The sequence below is a fragment of the Mytilus californianus genome, unplaced genomic scaffold, assembly GCF_021869535.1.
Source record: "Mytilus californianus isolate M0D057914Y unplaced genomic scaffold, xbMytCali1.0.p SCAF_14, whole genome shotgun sequence".
Taxonomy (NCBI): Eukaryota; Metazoa; Mollusca; class Bivalvia; order Mytilida; family Mytilidae; genus Mytilus; species Mytilus californianus.
The window spans coordinates 9,271,542-9,289,385 of NW_026262626.1; the positions used below are offsets into that span (position 1 = coordinate 9,271,542).

Consider the following 17,844-nt stretch of genomic DNA (forward strand, 5'->3'; position numbering starts at 1 on the left):
ATTGTACACGGGAGACAGCTAACAAGACGGGACACTCGGTATTTCTATGTCCCCCTGCAACGTGTTGCACGGGGGACATAAATAGATAATTCCTTTTTTTATATTTTAATATTGATTAACTTTACTTTATGTCCTTTGCATATATATAAAACTATATCTAAAACATTTTCAGACATCAGCATGATCTGACCTAACCATGATAATGATGAAAACATAGTTATACTGCTTGGAACATTTATAAGAATGTGCACACTCAATGTAAAAGTACCTCTTAATTCTTACTTAAATGGATAAGAAATCATATTGTAAATTTATTTCTTACCCTCATTCCTGACTGCATCACCTTGACCTTCGTCATTCTGTACTGCCATGTCCCTTTCTTCAATATGTTCTGATACTTCAGGTTCATGTTGAGGACCACCAGTGTCTCTCTGCATGTCACTTTCCACTGTGTCCTCTTCCATTGAGTCAGGCGTGGACGATAACATACCAGGTGGTCTCCATGCATCTGGACTACCTGAACGACTTGAAGAACCAGATCCTGAACTCTGTTGTGGTGAGCGTCTTGTGTATACAAGGTCATCTTTCCTTGAACTGTCTTCTTTTTGTCTTCCTATAGGAACAGATTCAGATTCACCTCTTGCAGCTAAAAAAGGATAAAAATAAAGACTGCAAAGTAATACAAATTTTTGCCTGTAATAATGAGAATAAGAAGTTAGAGGAACATATTTTGACAAAAAATTGGCAGCAATTTTTTCTTCTCTTAGGGGGGGGGGGGTCAAGCACCTGGTGCGCCCAGTCTGAATCCTCACCTGGATGCCATGCAGCACAATGGGGTAAGAAAAAGATACTAAATGTATATGATGCCATCAGCATGATCACAATAAGCATGGCAAAACAAACCATTTAAACATATAACTATAAAACATGTGCTCTAAAATTTTCCGAAAGTTTATCATCATTCAACCTGAGAAAAGTATTTATTCAGTATTTTGGAAAAGGTTACATAATATCAGAAGTTAAATTCTCTGCCTTACTATTCATAGTGTTTATCATTTATCCATCTAAATTTTCATATACTGTAATAATATATAAAAGCTGTATTTGAATAAAGCAAAAATTACTAAATTTAATCTTCTAACATTGTCTAACATGTCTAATGGCATGAATAAAAAAACAAAAATTTCTATACCATGTTTACCATTTGCTTGTTCATTTAACTTGCTCTGGTCATTGCCACATTCTGGACAAAATTTCACTCCCGGTATTAATTCTGCTCCACATGTATTTCCATCATCATCCTTCCCAGCACATAAAATTTTAGGGGCCAAAAATATGGTGGGATCTATTCTCCATCCACATCCAGAACAGAATTTTTGTCTTTTTGTTATCAAAGATGAACATTGAGGACAAGCTTTTGTAGTGGTGTCCTCTTCATTGGCTACTTTACCACCACAAGCCAGACAAAACTTTGAAGACTGGGGGATTTCCTCTCCACAAATTCCCCCATCAAAAGTGTTTTTACACTTCATTGTATATGATTTTATATCATGCCTTTATTTTTAATCTGAAAAATTAAAAAAAATAAGCATAATCTTATGTTTTGTCAGCAGGCACTGAGGCAGTAACATAATTATACAAAAACCAGTAAAAGTTGAGTATGCTGTAAGGATTTTATTTAACAATCAAACAATTACATTCACCAATTGATAATCTTTAGAACCTGCAGGTTCCATTTGTCTGCAAATTTGACCCTGCATTGTTGTTGTGTCATTATTTTGAACTGTTTGTCCGAAAATAATACACTGCAAAGCAACATGTCCATTTTCAGTACATAACTGGCATATATATGTTTTGAGGATAGAGATTTCCCGTGCCGTTCCAATTAAGTTTCTTTTGAAATGTCCTATTCCATTACATTTATAGCAGGGCAAATTTCGGTATATTGCGCTTGGAAATGTGTTTTTAGAAAAAGTATTGAAGCCCCCTGGTGGTTTTACATTGTTGTCTGTTTGTTTTTGTGTTTTCATGTCATTCATGAGCTCTGTCAGATGATTCATTTGATGTTTAAACTAGAAATTTCGGACTGGCTTGTTGAAATATTTGTGCAGCGGCTACAGTATTGTCACATTCCCTATATCTATATGCCTCGCCTGTTTTCACTAGTGTCAAAGCGTCTGATGCATCATTTGGTTTACATGCCCGGATATAAAATGCAAGTTTATCAGGCAACCCATCAACAAATTTCGACATGACTTCATGTTCAGGTTTGGAAAGCAATTCTGCTTTTTCTACGACCTTACAATAAAAATCTTCAATTTCAATTTATTGAATAACTGATTTTTAATAACAAATGATGGATTTTCCCAATTTAAATTCAACATATATTTAGAGTTAATAAAACTATAAAAAGACAACAACATCCTGGAATACTGCAAGGCAATGCTTTATTCTGGTCTACATTTTAACGTTGTCAAACTAATAATTGTGACGTCACATCTTGTTAACCTTTTTGTAAACCCATATGAACTGCATTTTGTGTACTTCAGCACTTGTTTCCTATCATTAAATTGTCCTGAAGACGCCACCGTAAGTGGTGAAACCTGTAAACCAGAATAAAGCATTTCCTTGCAGTATCACAGGATGTTGTCTTTTTATAGTTTTATTTTCTCAAGGTTTTAAGACAACCGCAGCATACTTCTATATCCATGCTGATTACTCTACCAGCCTGTACCATAAGAAGGTGTTGGTTCACTTGTGTAGATGTCTTAATTTGTTTTTGTGAACCCCTGCATCCATACGATCCACCTTTGCCAAACAAGCATTGTACTATACAACCACACTGCATGGATAACATTACAAACCCATTTCCGAGATTGCCGACCCATTCAAGAAAGAAAACGATTAACTACCACACACAAGGTCCAAAGAAGATTACCGCAAAATGGAATGAACCGCAGAAACACACAACTCTATTTTCAAAATGAACTTGAAACATGCAAAGTATACCATAACCGCAAATACCATACAGATTAAAAGCAATTTCCACAATGCCCTACATGTGCGACTACCATACATCCCACACTAATTCCTACACAATTAGAAGTAGTACCTCAGTAAGAGTGAAGACAGTTGAAATGGTACCGAATGTCCAGTGAGGTGTTGTCGATTCATTTTGGAAAGATACTGACAATTCATTATTAACTTTTACTTTCACTTTCATTTTAACGTTGTCAAACCAATAATTATGACGTCACATCTTGTTAACCTTTTTGTAACCCTATATGAACCGCATTTTATGTACTTCAGCACTTGTTTCCTATCATTAAATTGTCCTGAAGACGCCACCATAAGTGGCGAAACCTGTAGACCAGAATAAAGCATTTCCTTGCAGTAATCCAGGATGTTGTTGTCTTTTTATAGTTTTATTTTCTCGAGGTTTTAAGACAACCGCAGCATACTTCTATATCCATCCTGATTACTCTACCAGCCTGTACCATAAGAAGGTGTTGGTTCACTTGTGTAGATGTCTTAATTTGTTTTTGTGAACCCCTGCATCCATAAGATCCACCTTTGCCAAACAAGCATTGTAGTATACAACCACACTGCATGGATAACATTACAAACCCATTTCCGAGATTGCCGACCCATTCAAGAAAGAAAACGATTAACTACCACACACAATGTCCAAAGAAGATTCCCGCAAAACGAAATGAACCGCAGAAACACATAACTCTATTTTCAAAATGAACTTGAAACATGCAAAGTATACCATAACCGCAAATACCATACAGATTAAAAGCAATTTCCACAATGCCCTACATGTGCAACTACCATACATCCCACACTTATCCTGATGCAATTGGAAGTAGTACCTCATTAAGAGTGAAGCCAGTTGAAATGGTACAGAATGTCAAGTGAGGTGTTGTCCATTTTGGAAAAGATACTGACAATTCATTATTAACTTTTACTTTCACTTTCATTTTAACGTTGTCAAACCAATAATTATGACGTCACATCTTGTTAACCTTTTTGTAACCCTATATGAACCGCATTTTATGTACTTCAGCACTTGTTTCCTATCATTAAATTGTCCTGAAGACTCCACCATAAGTGGCGAAACCTGTAGACCACAATTAAGCATTTCCTTGCAGTAATCCAGGATGTTGTTGTCTTTTTATAGTTTTATTTTCCTGAGGTTTTAAGACAACCGCAGCATACTTCTATATCCATCCTGATTACTCTACCAGCCTGTACCGTTAGAAGGTGTTGGTTCACTTGTGTAGATATTTAGAGTTAAAAAGATCTTTAATTGTGTGCGTCTAAATCAGAAGTTAGTCCATTGTACCATGTAAGTGCGGGGCCCTGAAGATGGAGGTGAAATGCAGCTAAAATTTTGGCATCATCAAGCTCATGGAGCGTAGCGAAGGACTCAAATTCTTTTACAAATTTTGAACCATTGTCTTTGGGATATCCTGAAAACTTTTTATAGGAGGCTAATTTATCCATTATATTTTCTTTGGTGGTTTAATTTTGGGTGGTTGTACGTCGCATATAGAATAAGCTAAATAATCGCAGGCAGGTAAAGAATTATTATTTTCGGAATCATGGTATATCGATAATTGATCCGTCAGGTATTTATTAACAAAAGTGTCGTCTAGAATAGTTATTTCTCGATACGAGGGATTTGTGTACAAGTCTCCATCCCTTCAATTGTATCTTAATTTATCATCATCCCAATCGTAATACATCGAAACTACAATTAAAGTTTACCAATGCATAGAAAAGCAATCTTTTCTAATTTTCCGAGGGAGACAAATTTACACAAGGACAGGCTGTCTTGTATGTTTTTTAATTTTAGTTCATTTATATGTTTTGGAGTTTAGTGTGACATTTATTTTCATTGAACTAGTTTACATTTTTGCTTAAGGGCCAGGTGAAGCCCGCCTTCAGGTGCGGGATTTTCTCGCTGTGTTGAAGACCCATTGGTGGCCTTCGGCTGTTTTCTGCTCTTTGGTCGGGTTGTTGTCTCTTTGACACATTCCCCATTTCCATTCTCAATTTTATTTCCACGTGTTCAACTGCATGGTCGTCTACATGCTGGCGATAAGTTCACAGGACTGTAATCCGCAATATGCATAACCCAATAGCTGGCAAAGGAGAGATAACTCTCTTAAACATATGCTAACTTTACCAAAAGTCTTGACCAAACCAAACTGACATATAACAAAGGGTGCAATGATGTCAATGTTACTCAAATATAAAGTGGTATACATGATGCATGTATATCATCCTGCAAATTTTTTAAACATTATGCAAAAAGATAAAAAAAAATTGTGTTAATGCTACCATTTAACATGTTTAATACAGAAAGCAATTCTAGAAGTTCTTAAAATAATGGCTAAATGTGTGCAATTTGAGTATGAACATGATGAAAGTTTTATGGTATCCTGGATGATTAGAAGTTCGTTACCCTAACTTAAAATGAAAGAAAAAAATCACAACCTTAGAGAAAATTTTATCCACAGGGAATGCAAATATTCTTTACTTATTTGCAAAAAGCCTGATACACTTAATTGATGAATAGCTTCAGAAACATGGTCAATAAGTCTATGTTTCGGATTGTGACCTGACTCCGTAAAATAAGTATACATGCTTGTAAGTTTGAGATCAAACAACAATTAAATATCTTGAAAAAAAGAGAAACTGGGACTTACTAGCTTTAATTTTCTCCCTACAATAATAATTCCAGAATTAAACCCTTTAAACATGTTTGAGATAAATATAACAATGCTCAAAATGTCACTAATGCATCAAAGTTTTTTTCATTCAATTTGCATTCCAAGTTATAGGATTAATTTACTCTTATGAGCCAATATTCGACAGATTTTGTTTTATAAAAATATATCAAAACCATTTTCTGATCTAAAAAAAGTCCACTCAATTATATACTTTAAAAAAATAATATTCTTGGCCTTATGAGGGAAAAGATCGAGTGCCACATGACATAAAAATAGATGATGACTCATTGTCCAGATGTCAATAACATTGCTGAAGGGATTTTACAAAATTTCAATGAAATTCTAGTACAGGAATATTACAGTGATCATAATTAAATGAGCGGAAACAGACATTTAAACAAATAATATGCAAGAACATACAAAACTTCTCTTTGTCATACCGATATAAGTAAAATTGCAATGAAAATATGCATGACTTCACAAGTGAAGTGAAAATCCCCAAATGTCACGAATCATTGACCATACAAATTATGCTAATCTTATTCGGTGTCAAGAATAATTTCCTTATAACTTACGAAAATGAGCATTACCTTTTTGAACTGCATATTTTGTTTAGTAAAGTGCTTATCAATTTCAATTCAACATCCTACTGACAGGTGGATTTTCAAGAAATGTTATTTCTACTTTCGTTTTTGTAACAACTGTCAATGGGTCAACTGAATCATTGAAAGTTTCGTTGAAGACGTTATAACTAACGTACTCATACTTTCTTTTCTATACGAAATTGGATGTTCATTAATAAAATAATAATGTGTTACACTGTCAATGACAGAATGTCCTTATTAAATGAAAGAAACAAACTTTCAAGGTTTACCTTCGAAACCATTCTGCGAAGAAATTCCAAAGGCGGTAAAAGTGAATTGCTAAAACACGGTTACATATCCCGAACGTTTCAGTAAGTTTTAAGGGGAATCCTTTATAATATAATTAAATCATAATCGTCAGAATAAAAAATTTGATCTCTTTATAATAAATAGATTAAATCAGGTCTTCCCAAAAAAGAAAACTTTGCCGAAAGTCAACAATGTTTAATGGAATGCGTCCGGAAATGTAGGACATAGCTTGTTAAGACTTAAGCCGAAAACGAAAGTAGAAGTTTTTGAAAACGAAAGAAGGAAAATATGAATGTAAAATCTGGTCTGCTTTCTCTTCCTGAAATTATGAGCAAACGTGTTGCACCAATGAGTGACTCATCGTACTGCTCATTCACTTCATCACAATGAAATGTAACACTGGCAAATTATTTTAAATATTTGCATAAAATTTCCAAATTGGTAAGCCCATTCACAAAATTTATCTTATTGTGATAATAATTTTTACCCATAATATGGGTGCACTGATCCGTGTCTTTGTACATTTTCGAAATGGCCAATCTTACCATTGTGTCTGTTTTGAATGGAAGCTAGAAGGAAGCAAGTTAACTCGTACCATTGTAAACTCGTACCACGTAAACTCGTACCAAAAAAGTTAACTCGTACCAACGTAAACTCGTACCACTGGGAAGTCGTACCAATCAGAACTCGTACCACTGCAAACTCGTACCATTAAAAATATATTCAAAAATACGAATGTTTTATGATTTTTTTTTTGGAAAACTAAATAAAAAAAGTTGAATTACTTGAATTTTATACTAGATTTTAATGAAAACTTAGACAAAAATACGAAAGTTTTATGATTATTTTTTTTTTAAGCTTTATACAAAAAATTAAAATATCTTTGAAATTTATACCAGATTTTAATGAAAACTTAGACAAAAATACGAATGTAATTTCTTAATTACCATGCTAATAAATATATTAAATTCCTTTGATTGTGTGATTATTGGTTGATTATTAACTAATCAACTTGTTTTTTTTAATCTTTAACTATTCAACTTGTATAATCATATAAGCATGGTCATATTCTGCTGAAATGTGCTGAATATTGTATAAAAATAAATTTCATACTTTCTAACTGTTGGTCATAAACAATTTTAAACCTTTAAAACACAATCAATAAATTCTTTCATTAAATAAAATTCCTTTTAGAAACAATAGAAAAATACCCAAATCTATTCAATGTTACTGATTTGGAATGATTAAAAATTAAATCAAATAGTTGTCAGTAAAAGTTTAAAAAAGAGTCTATTCAAGGGAGACAACAAAGCCAATCTGCCACGGTTTTCTCTATCCAATTAGACAAGGAAAATTAGCTACAAATTGGTTATTGTAATTTCAAATTATATACATTTTACAGACTTAAGAGGTATTGAGTGAAATTAAAGTATATATTCATCATTAAACACCATTTTATTGCATTTAAATAAGTTGGTACGAGTTTACAATGGTATGAATTTACCGTGGTACGAGTTAGCAGTGGTACGAGTTTGCATTGGTACGAGTTTTTGTTTAGTGGTACGAGTTGACATTGGTACGAGTTTACAATGGTACGAGATAACTATAATTCAGCTAGAACATCATATATTCACAGAAGAGGATTCTTGAACAAGACAAGTTACATATTATCATGTATATTTAAGCATAGATATATAAAAGCCATTGATAAAGTACTCAGAATATGTCCCACTAAGCCCCATGTAGTTTCCTTTGAAATATCAAAAGCACAGCACTGCGCATAGTGGCCTGTGATGTAGATGATATTTGCCGACATCCTCCCAATAGACCAATTATACTTATCATAATTATATTTAAATTATCGGGCACTAGTCTTATCAGCCAATAATTTATTTGCATTACCTGTCTCAAGTAAAAATATGCCAGGAGGCGGAAGCAATAAGAAGCGTCTGCTTGTAAAAGTTGTTTGGATTGTAATTTATTTGGGGAAAATCGGTCAACAAATGAGAAGGTTTGTATGCTGTTGTCGAAATAATAAAATAGAGAAATCATGGAAAATGGACTTAACAGGTATATACAATAAGATTGTCAATATAGCACTTGCATCGGTTGTACTCAGGGAAATAAGACCTGTATGATTGACAAGAGGAGACATATCGTTTACTGATGGTAATTGCGTGGTTAAGAGGTCGAACCGTGTCAAATTTGTCTATGGCGATTTAAAAGAAAAAGTTTTTATCAAGATTCAAAATAGTGAAATCCTATATATATGTTATTCCAGAAGGAAGAAATGGTTTTTTTTTCAGAAAAAAAAAAAGATTTTTTACAAGTGTTGAAAATTTCTGTCGTTACGGTAACACGAAGTTTTTGAAAATAAAGAGAGAAAAAAGGACTACATTATAAACTTATTAAATGTCTGCACTGTGGATTATAAACGCTTGAGCTGGTTGCTTAAATATACTTACATCAGAAATTTCCATGTCACTTGATTTTATTGAATGTCATTTGTTTAAATCTCAAATTAGTGATATTATTGTCATGTCAAAAATTTATTCTTACTGAGTTTCAGCTTAAATTTACAGTGGAAGAGGGTATAAAACAGAAACTCGACTTGACATAAAAAAAAAATTTGCAAATATATTATTTGTGTATATATAATGTTGTTTTTAATATATCAGTAAAACATTTATCAACAACATCTTTTAGTATATCTTCTTGTATGTTTTGCCATGTAGTTCCTCTTATTCAAATCTTAACATCGCGTATTTCAATCTTTTAAACGTTGGTGAAGAAAACGTATGTGGTGGACATACTGAAATACATTAAATAATTGGGAAATAGCACATGCACATGTCTCTGAATTTTTTTCTTCTATATGCATTTCCGCTAACCATTTTTTCTTGCTTGTTTTGCAATTAAATAGCTGGTGGTATATTCTGATTGTCGATTTCATTTTTGAAGTAAACAATATATATTAAACGTTATAATGGCTATGAGAAAATTAAAATATAGGAGTTTTGTCCTGTGTTTTTCATGGTTTATTTTCCCTTCCTTCTTACAATTGTGCTAGTGGTATTATTCGTACCATAAATAAGCTATATATACATGTATATATATCCCTCTGTAAGTCTGCCCATTCAATTGTCAACATACTTTTTGTGTACTTTATTTATATCAATCCTTTGGTTTAGTATGAAACCAGTTGTGTGTATTTTCGATTACAGTGATTGCATGATTACATGACCATTGATTCACAACTTTCAGCGGCAAATATTTGATGCATAATCAGGACAAATAAGAACCATGTAAACATCTGTCATCTTTATTTGCATTTGAAGCACGTATATAAACATTCCAAACAAAATGCCAAGGAATTACACCTTGTATAATGAAAGGTATATACAAAATAAAACTTTATCAAATAACCTATTTTTAAAAAAATAGTTTTACTCGCATATCGAGTAGTCTTGTATAAATACAAAGAGATAAGGTGTTAAGTGTCATTTGTATGTATGTATCTCCTTCTTTTTTCTTTCTCGCATTGCTTCATAATAAATTTCAACTTTCAGGAACTACCATGTAAATGATGTACCGGAAGATTACGATAACTACCGAAGAAAAACATATTACTCTCCCAGTCACAATTTATTAGATATCAATCAACGGCAATTGCCAATAAATGCTAATTAACACCAAGTGTGAAATGTATATAATAAGAGGATGATAAAATTTCGGCAAATATCATCTGCTTTTGATGTTGGTTTAGTACTTTATCAATGGCTATTATATCTATGATTTAAGAAAGCAGAAAACACTGATAGCATAAGGGTACACGACAACTCATACCTTCGCCAACTCGTACTCAACCAACTCGTACCCTATTTTTACCAACTCGTACCCATTTTTTCCTTTTTTTAGCTCACCGTTCCTTTGGAACTTTGGAACGGTGAGCTTTTGCCATCACTTGCAGTCTGTCGTCGTTCGTCGTCTCCCATCTGGTGTAAACTATTTCAAACATCTTCTCCTCTGAAACTGAACTGAACCAATTCCAACCAAACTTAAGCTGAATGATGCTTAGGGTATCTAGAATAAAGTTTGTGTTTTATTTACTGTTTCGTCAAATAACATGGCCACCATGACTAAAAATAGAACATAGGGGTAAAATGCAGTTTTTGGATTATATCTCAAAAACCAAAGCATTTAGAGCAAATCTGACATGGGGTTAAAGTGTTCATAAGGTGAAGTTCTATCAGCCCTGAAATTTTCAGTTGAATCTGATTACCCATTGTTGGGTTGCTGCCACTAAATTGGTAATTTTAAGGAATTTTGCAGTTTTTGGTTGTTATCTTGAATATTATTAATGATAAAGATAAACTGAACAGCAAAAATGTTCAGCAAGGTAAGATCTACAAATAAGTTCATATGATTAAAATTGTCAATTGACCCCTTAAGGAGTTATTGCCCTTTAAGGACAATTTTACACAATTTGTTTATCATGCTTTCTAACTTTAAAAAATCTTCTTCTCTGAAACTACTAAACCACTTCCAACCAAACTTAAGCTGAATGATTCTAAGGGTATCTAGAATAAAGTTTGTGTTTTATTTTCTGTTTCGTAAAAAAACATGGCTGCCATGGCTAAACATAGAAGTATGAGTGGTAAAAATGTTTATTAGGCCCAGCTCTGTCAGCCCTGAAATTTTCAGATGAATCTAACAACCCATTGTTGGATTACTGCCACTTAATTGGTAATTTTAAGGAAATTATGCAGATTTTGGTTATCTTGAATATTATTAATGATAAAGATAAACTGTAAACAACAAAAATGTTCAGCAAACTAAGATCTACAAATAAGTTCGTATGACCAAAATTGTCAATTGTCCCCTTAAGGAGTTATTGCCCTTTAAAATCAATTTTTCACAATTTGTTCATTTAGTTTGCTTACTTTGAAAAATCTTCTCCTTTGAAACTGCTGAATCAATTTCAGCCAAACTTGGGCTGAATGAGTTTCAGAGTATCTAGTATAAATTTTGTATTTTATTTTCTTGTACGTCAAGAAACATAGCCACTATGGCTAAAATGAAATATAGGGGTCAAATGCATTTCTTTGATTTTGAAGAAAATATGACAGATACAAAGAACATTTCAATGGAAGTTTTAAGCCATTCATTAATATATATTGAAAAGTAAAAATAATCATTGATGAAAGATTTAAGCAAAAAATTCCAGGTGAGCGATTCAGACTCTTGAGAGCCTCTTGTTGTTTTTTTTTTCTTTTCTTTTCTTTTTGTTTATATACAATTATCCATAAAAAAATTGATGATTATTGATTTGTTTTTTTGTCAATAATTGGGTCAACATGACTTACATTTAAACTTTTGTCAAGTATTGCTTTTAGGTCTATATCTAAGAAACCTATGTGAATGATAAATCACAGATACATCCTCATTTATTTTGCAAAGTCCATCATAGTTTGATCACAATGACCTATATTTTAAGCTTGAATGACAGTATTATTAGTAAAGATCTACTTGAATCTACATCTGCAAATTCATTTTAAGCAATATATGAATGATACTTTATGATTGCATGTCTCATTTAGGTCACCATAACCTGCATATATGCAATTGTATAAATGAATAACTTAGTATAGCATTTATATGATCTCTTTTTAACTTTATGTATTAAGTAGCTTGTGATTTTTTTCCAGATTGAAATGCATGTTAAAGGATAGTTACAGTTATTCAATGACATGGTCGAGTGAGCTCTCATTCACCTGCAATGGATTTAGAATCTCCCTTTGTTGGCAGAAGTGCATATTTTGAAGCTTTGCTAGAAAGATGGAAGGACTTAAGATGTGTCGGAGTGTATGGGATGAGATCTATAGGCAAATCCAGATTTGTGAAACAATTATTACATTTTATATCAAAACACTTTAATGACAATGATTATACAGCTGCATGGGTGGATCTCAGAAATCTTCAGTCACTCAGACAAATTTTTCTCACTTTAGCTGAAAAATGTGAAATACATCAATCCATAGATGAAGATGATGATGAACTCTGTCAGGCCATTTTAACTTATCTTTCAAAAACAAATAAATCCTTTTTCATTATATTTGACAATGCTGAGGATGCAATAGACTCAGATTTTAATCCCGAATTTATTGATCTCATAAAAGATATATCAAATCAAAGTGTAAAGGTCAAGGTTTTAATAACATCAACTTCTCACTTGCAAGATCATGACTTTTGCCATGGAGATATATACCAGTATGTTGAGTTACTTCCCCTGTCAATGCAGGAATCAAGGGAATTGTTGCATACGTCAGCGCCATCTGTTGACTTTGGAATTTACCTGGATAAAATTGTAGAGCTTTGTGAGGGTCTTCCTCTAGCTTTGCTGTTGACTGGTTCTGAGCTAGAGCAGGATGATGGGTTATTAGAGCCATGTGATATGGTGGAACTACTAAACAAGTGTCGTCTGAAAGTTCTTAGTCAAGATTTATATCCAATCCAAGAGAGAATTGGTATGTAGATAAATGTTCTAATAGAAACAATTTCGAATTTGAGGACCCTCAAAGGGTTTTTAATGATTTTAGTACATGTATATATGTACCTCTTTTATTATTCTAAAATTTTGTGATAATATTTACACCTTAAATTTCGCATACTTACATACTATATGTGAAGATCTAAATGGCACTGAGTGACTCAGTCTGAGTCTAGAAAAGAAATGAATCAATTTTTTTACATATGAGCTGCGTCAGATAGAAGTCAACTTTTTATGCAAATGAGTATCAATACAACTGTTAATTTAACCTATTTTGGGTTAAAAAAAATCTCTATGGGAAGTCTGTAACTGTTTTAAAATTGATTTGTTATAAAAACACTACAAAACAGACCAGAATTCATTTTTATGCCCCCTCCGTAAGTAACTGGGGCATTAAGTGTTACCCTTGACTGTCCGTCCGTCTTTCCATCGGTCCCTCCCATTATAGTTTCGGCACTCTAATTGAAGTTTGCCTTGTGCAAATTTTATGAAACTCATACACAATGCTGAGAACCAAATCTCCCAGACAGAGTTCCAATTTGGGCAGTGAGGCACTTACCATTCTAGAGTTATGCCCCTTTATAACTTAGAAAATTACAAATATTTTCGTTTCCGCACACTAACTTAAGTTTTACTCATCCAAATTTTATGAAACTCATATACAATGCTAAAAACCAAAACTAGCAGACAAAGTTTGAATTTGGGCAGTGAGTCACATACCATTCAAGTGTTATGCTCCTTTATAACTTGGAAAATTGCAAATTTTTTCATTTCCAAACTCTTACTTTAGTTTGTCTCATCCAAATTTTATGAAAGTCATACACAATGCTAAGAACCACAACATGCAGACAGAGTCCAAATTTGGGTTGTGAGTTGTTTACTGTTGTAGAGTTATACCCCTTTTTAATTTTGAAAATTGCAAAGCTTGAGAGGGGGCATTCGTGTCCTCAGACACATTCTTCTCTTATTTTCTATTTTGTATTTGAATGTTCCAAAATCAATCAAAGTCTTACACAAGTACATGTATACATGCACTTGTGTAAGGTCAATTTCTATCTGGCGCAGCTCATATCATAGGTATGAAAATCATTATTGCTCAGGTGAAGCAACTTGCTTTGATATAAATTAGTTTTACTTGAGCAATTTTGATTTGAAGGCCTAATCATGCTTATAGTTTTCAAAATGACTCCTGTGGATTCATTCATTTTTCACGGGAACCAATTTTTATGGAAGATTGAAAAATTGTATTTTCGTGGATATTTGAATTCTTGATTTTGACAAAGTCTGCATACAAAACTATAGAAAATGTTCACTTTGTTGAACATTTAAGTTCATGGTTCAATTGTACCCACAAAATTCATGAAAGTTGGTGTCACACCAATAGTAATGAATTCACAGCACTCTAAATTTAGAATAGAATTCTATTATAAAGTGACTTCATTGCATAAATCTGCTTCATTTGAACTATCTTGGATAGTTGTCTCATTGGTAATTATACCACATCTCCTTATTTTATATTAGGCATGTTAGGTGACAGTACATGAAGATATATGTTAATTAACCCATGTAGGGTTTTAATTGTAATATATTAAGCACTACGTGTATTACCATAGATCTATGTTTTTTCCCAGTATTTTGTATCTTGTACATACATTCGTATTTGTCACCTTATATAAATATATTCTACAATATTACAACAACAGAAAATTACTCAGTTAATTTATATGGAAATTTTATCTCCTGGTATTATTTCTGCGAATATTATACTCTTGACAAGGGAAAATGGTGATTCAGAAATATTTCATGTAAATATTTGTTATATATTTTTTATTTCAGCACCAATGTACAGACAGTTCTTAAACAGATTATCCACAATACTAAAAGAGAAGCTAGGAATACTTAGTTACATTCCTGGGACGTTCTCTGCAAAACAGGCAGCAAGGTTGTTGGGTAGGTTTAAGCAACATGTAAAATTTAGTTTCTATATATAAAGGGTTCATGTTTGAAGTTTTTTGAATGATAAAAGCAAATGTTTTTAGGAAATTTACCTGAGACAAAACATTTATATACCGTAGATTAGTATTGACTGATAAAAAAAACAACAACAATTTGTAGGATTATAAGGTACTTTTCATATCCAAGAGTGAGATTTCAGTTAAAGTCTAAGGGAAATTAAAACAATAGTTGTCCAATTACACAACCTATAACTATCTTTTATATCTTCAGCTTAAAGGAAAAATATTTATGAGTATGACATCAAAAGGTTTTACACATAGAAAAAAGGGGGATGAGGTCCTGCCTAATTTTCACAGAATTTATGAGATAAAAAAATGAAATCCAAAGAAAGGGGGTTGGCAAACCTGTAATCCCCTCTGGATCTGCAATTATAAAGTAAAAATATAATTGATAATTTCAGATGAGGAGAGTGAAGACTTAACCATGACAGAAACACTGATTCCTATTGTTCAGCGCCATGTGGTACAGTATGACACACCTACAAAGAGATTTGATATACATGGCATATTGAGAGACTGTATTTCAGAGTTCTTGAAAATACAAAATCTACCAGGTATTTCCATTTTCACTGAACTAGCACACAATTTTATTTAGGGGCCAGCTGAGGACCACCTCCAGGTGCTGGATTTTCTCGCTGCATTGAAGACCCATTGGTGGCCTTCAGCTGTTGTTTGCTCTTTGGTCGGGTTGTCGTCTCTTTGACATATTCCCCATTTCCATTCTCAATTTTATGCATGCTCCTTTGAAATATTAAAGTAAGTTGTTGTCTTTTTTTATGCCCCACATAGGGGCATTATGTTTTTCGGTCTGTGCGTGTGTTCGTTCATCAGTCCGTTCGTCTGTCCGTCTGTCCCGCTTCAGGTTAAAGTTTTTGGTCAAAGTAGTTTTTGATGAATTTGAAGTCCAATCAACTTGAAACTGAGTACACATGTTCCCTATGATATGATCATTCTAATTGTAATGCCAAATTAGAGTTTTGACCCCAATTTCACGGTCCACTGAACTTAGAAAATGATAGTGTGAGTGGGCAGGTTAAAGTTTTTGATGAAGTTGAAGTCCAATCAACTTAAAACTTAGTACACATGTTCCCTATGATATGATCTTTCTAATTGTAATGCCAAATTAGAGTTTTGACCCCAATTTCACGGTCCACTGAACATAGAAAATGATAGTGCGAGTGGGGCATCCATGTACTATGGACACATTCTTGTTATAACAATGTTAAGAGAGAGAGAGATTTCATTCGGCCATCCATTTAGATTTTCCTACTTATAATATGTATGGCTTATAATAATTTGAATTAAGAAGTAACAGTTTTTTCTCACAATTTTACCAAACATTGGGCAGCAGCCATATATTGTGTCACCTATCAGCCTTGCAGTAGTTGCTAGCGATATATAGTGATTTCTTCTATCATCTGTGTCACACTTTGTGTTAATCAGCTATTTCCTAAAAACAACTGACCAGAATTCAACCAAACTTGCACAGATTTCTCTACAGGGCATGCAGTTGTTTGATTTGAGTGATTTTTGGCTTTCCCATGCCAAACTATGTTATAAGCCATTTCTGCTTATATTATTTGGAGACGAAGGCAACACACATCTTCCTTGGAGGACTCACATTTTCCTTTAATAGATGTGAAAACTTTTATGTTCAACCCCAAGCTCAGGTTTTTTCCTGTAATGTAAACAAATATGTACCAAGGGTAACCTCCCAGTCAACTATATGGAACACATTTCTGTTCATAAAATTTCATTAATATTTGTAGGGGTAGTAATATATTATTATGGATTTGTTGGTATAGGCAAATTAAGAATTTAACAAAATACAAATTTCAGTATTTATGCATACATCTATTTAAAAGCAAATAAGCCAAATTTGAAAAAACAAATCTAACTTATCCATAGGTTGCTTAAACTTCAAAATATCTTATGATGGGATTTTACATTATAAACCATAGTTTTACGATGTTTGATCTTAGTGATTTTGGGGTTTTTCAATATTCAAATGAATCAATATTAAAAATATATATGTAGAGTATATGTAAGCAATACAGAATCCCGAAAACCTATAGTTTTAAAGTGATGAATTTTCAGAAATAAGGAAAAGATATTGCAAAATGTTTGCTGAGCTGATGCATGACATATGTGATAAGATGGAAACTTCACAGTATGCAGAGGCCCTGAGTATGTATAATATGGAACAGCAGAATTTTCAAAAACTGATGACAGATGTAATGTACACCACTGAGGACACTTACCCAGTATATATAGACCTGGCCACAACGGCATTCCCTACCATGACTAGATTTGTTGGAGGTTGGTTGGAGCTTTATCATTCTAATTTTTTATAATCTTATTATTTAATATGAGGAGGGGGGTGAAATGCTTTGTAGATGTAGGATATAGGGGATAAAAAAGTGGGGATATGGGATATAGGGATAAAAAAAAACTTGGATCTGGGAAAATAAAGGGAAAAAAGTGGGAAGTGGTAAAAAATTTCCCAAAAAAAGGTAGGATTTTGGAAATGAGCACTCGTTTGTCACCCCTCTAATATGATCTCAGATTTTTCTGTCATGTTATTATATGTTAGAGTTGTAGTTCTTGTCTATCTACTTCTTTTTATCATGTTGAGGTACATATTT

The 17,844-nt window shown here is 33.0% G+C and overlaps 2 protein-coding genes across 3 annotated transcripts in view; one reads left to right on the forward strand and one right to left on the reverse strand.

Annotated features, from left to right (window-relative positions):
* The window catches only part of LOC127724150 (E3 ubiquitin-protein ligase rnf213-alpha-like), a 157,531-nt gene extending 150,882 nt beyond the window's left edge, over positions 1 to 6,649 (reverse strand). Inside the window, exons 1-3 of the mRNA XM_052231026.1 lie at positions 6,616 to 6,649; positions 1,193 to 1,567; positions 323 to 646 (exon numbers count right to left, since the gene is read on the reverse strand). Coding sequence (XP_052086986.1) covers positions 323 to 646; positions 1,193 to 1,532 — 664 coding nt within the window. The 5' untranslated portion in view covers positions 1,533 to 1,567; positions 6,616 to 6,649. The remainder of the gene's footprint in view (positions 1 to 322; positions 647 to 1,192; positions 1,568 to 6,615) is intronic.
* A 236-nt stretch (positions 6,650 to 6,885) lies between these two features.
* The window catches only part of LOC127724132 (uncharacterized), a 28,993-nt gene continuing 18,034 nt past the window's right edge, over positions 6,886 to 17,844 (forward strand). For both annotated transcript variants that reach the window (XM_052230994.1, XM_052230995.1), the window contains exons 1-5: positions 6,886 to 7,075; positions 12,343 to 13,161; positions 15,021 to 15,134; positions 15,601 to 15,753; positions 17,297 to 17,518. In XM_052230994.1, coding sequence (XP_052086954.1) covers positions 12,414 to 13,161; positions 15,021 to 15,134; positions 15,601 to 15,753; positions 17,297 to 17,518 — 1,237 coding nt within the window. In that variant the 5' untranslated portion in view covers positions 6,886 to 7,075; positions 12,343 to 12,413. The remainder of the gene's footprint in view (positions 7,076 to 12,342; positions 13,162 to 15,020; positions 15,135 to 15,600; positions 15,754 to 17,296; positions 17,519 to 17,844) is intronic.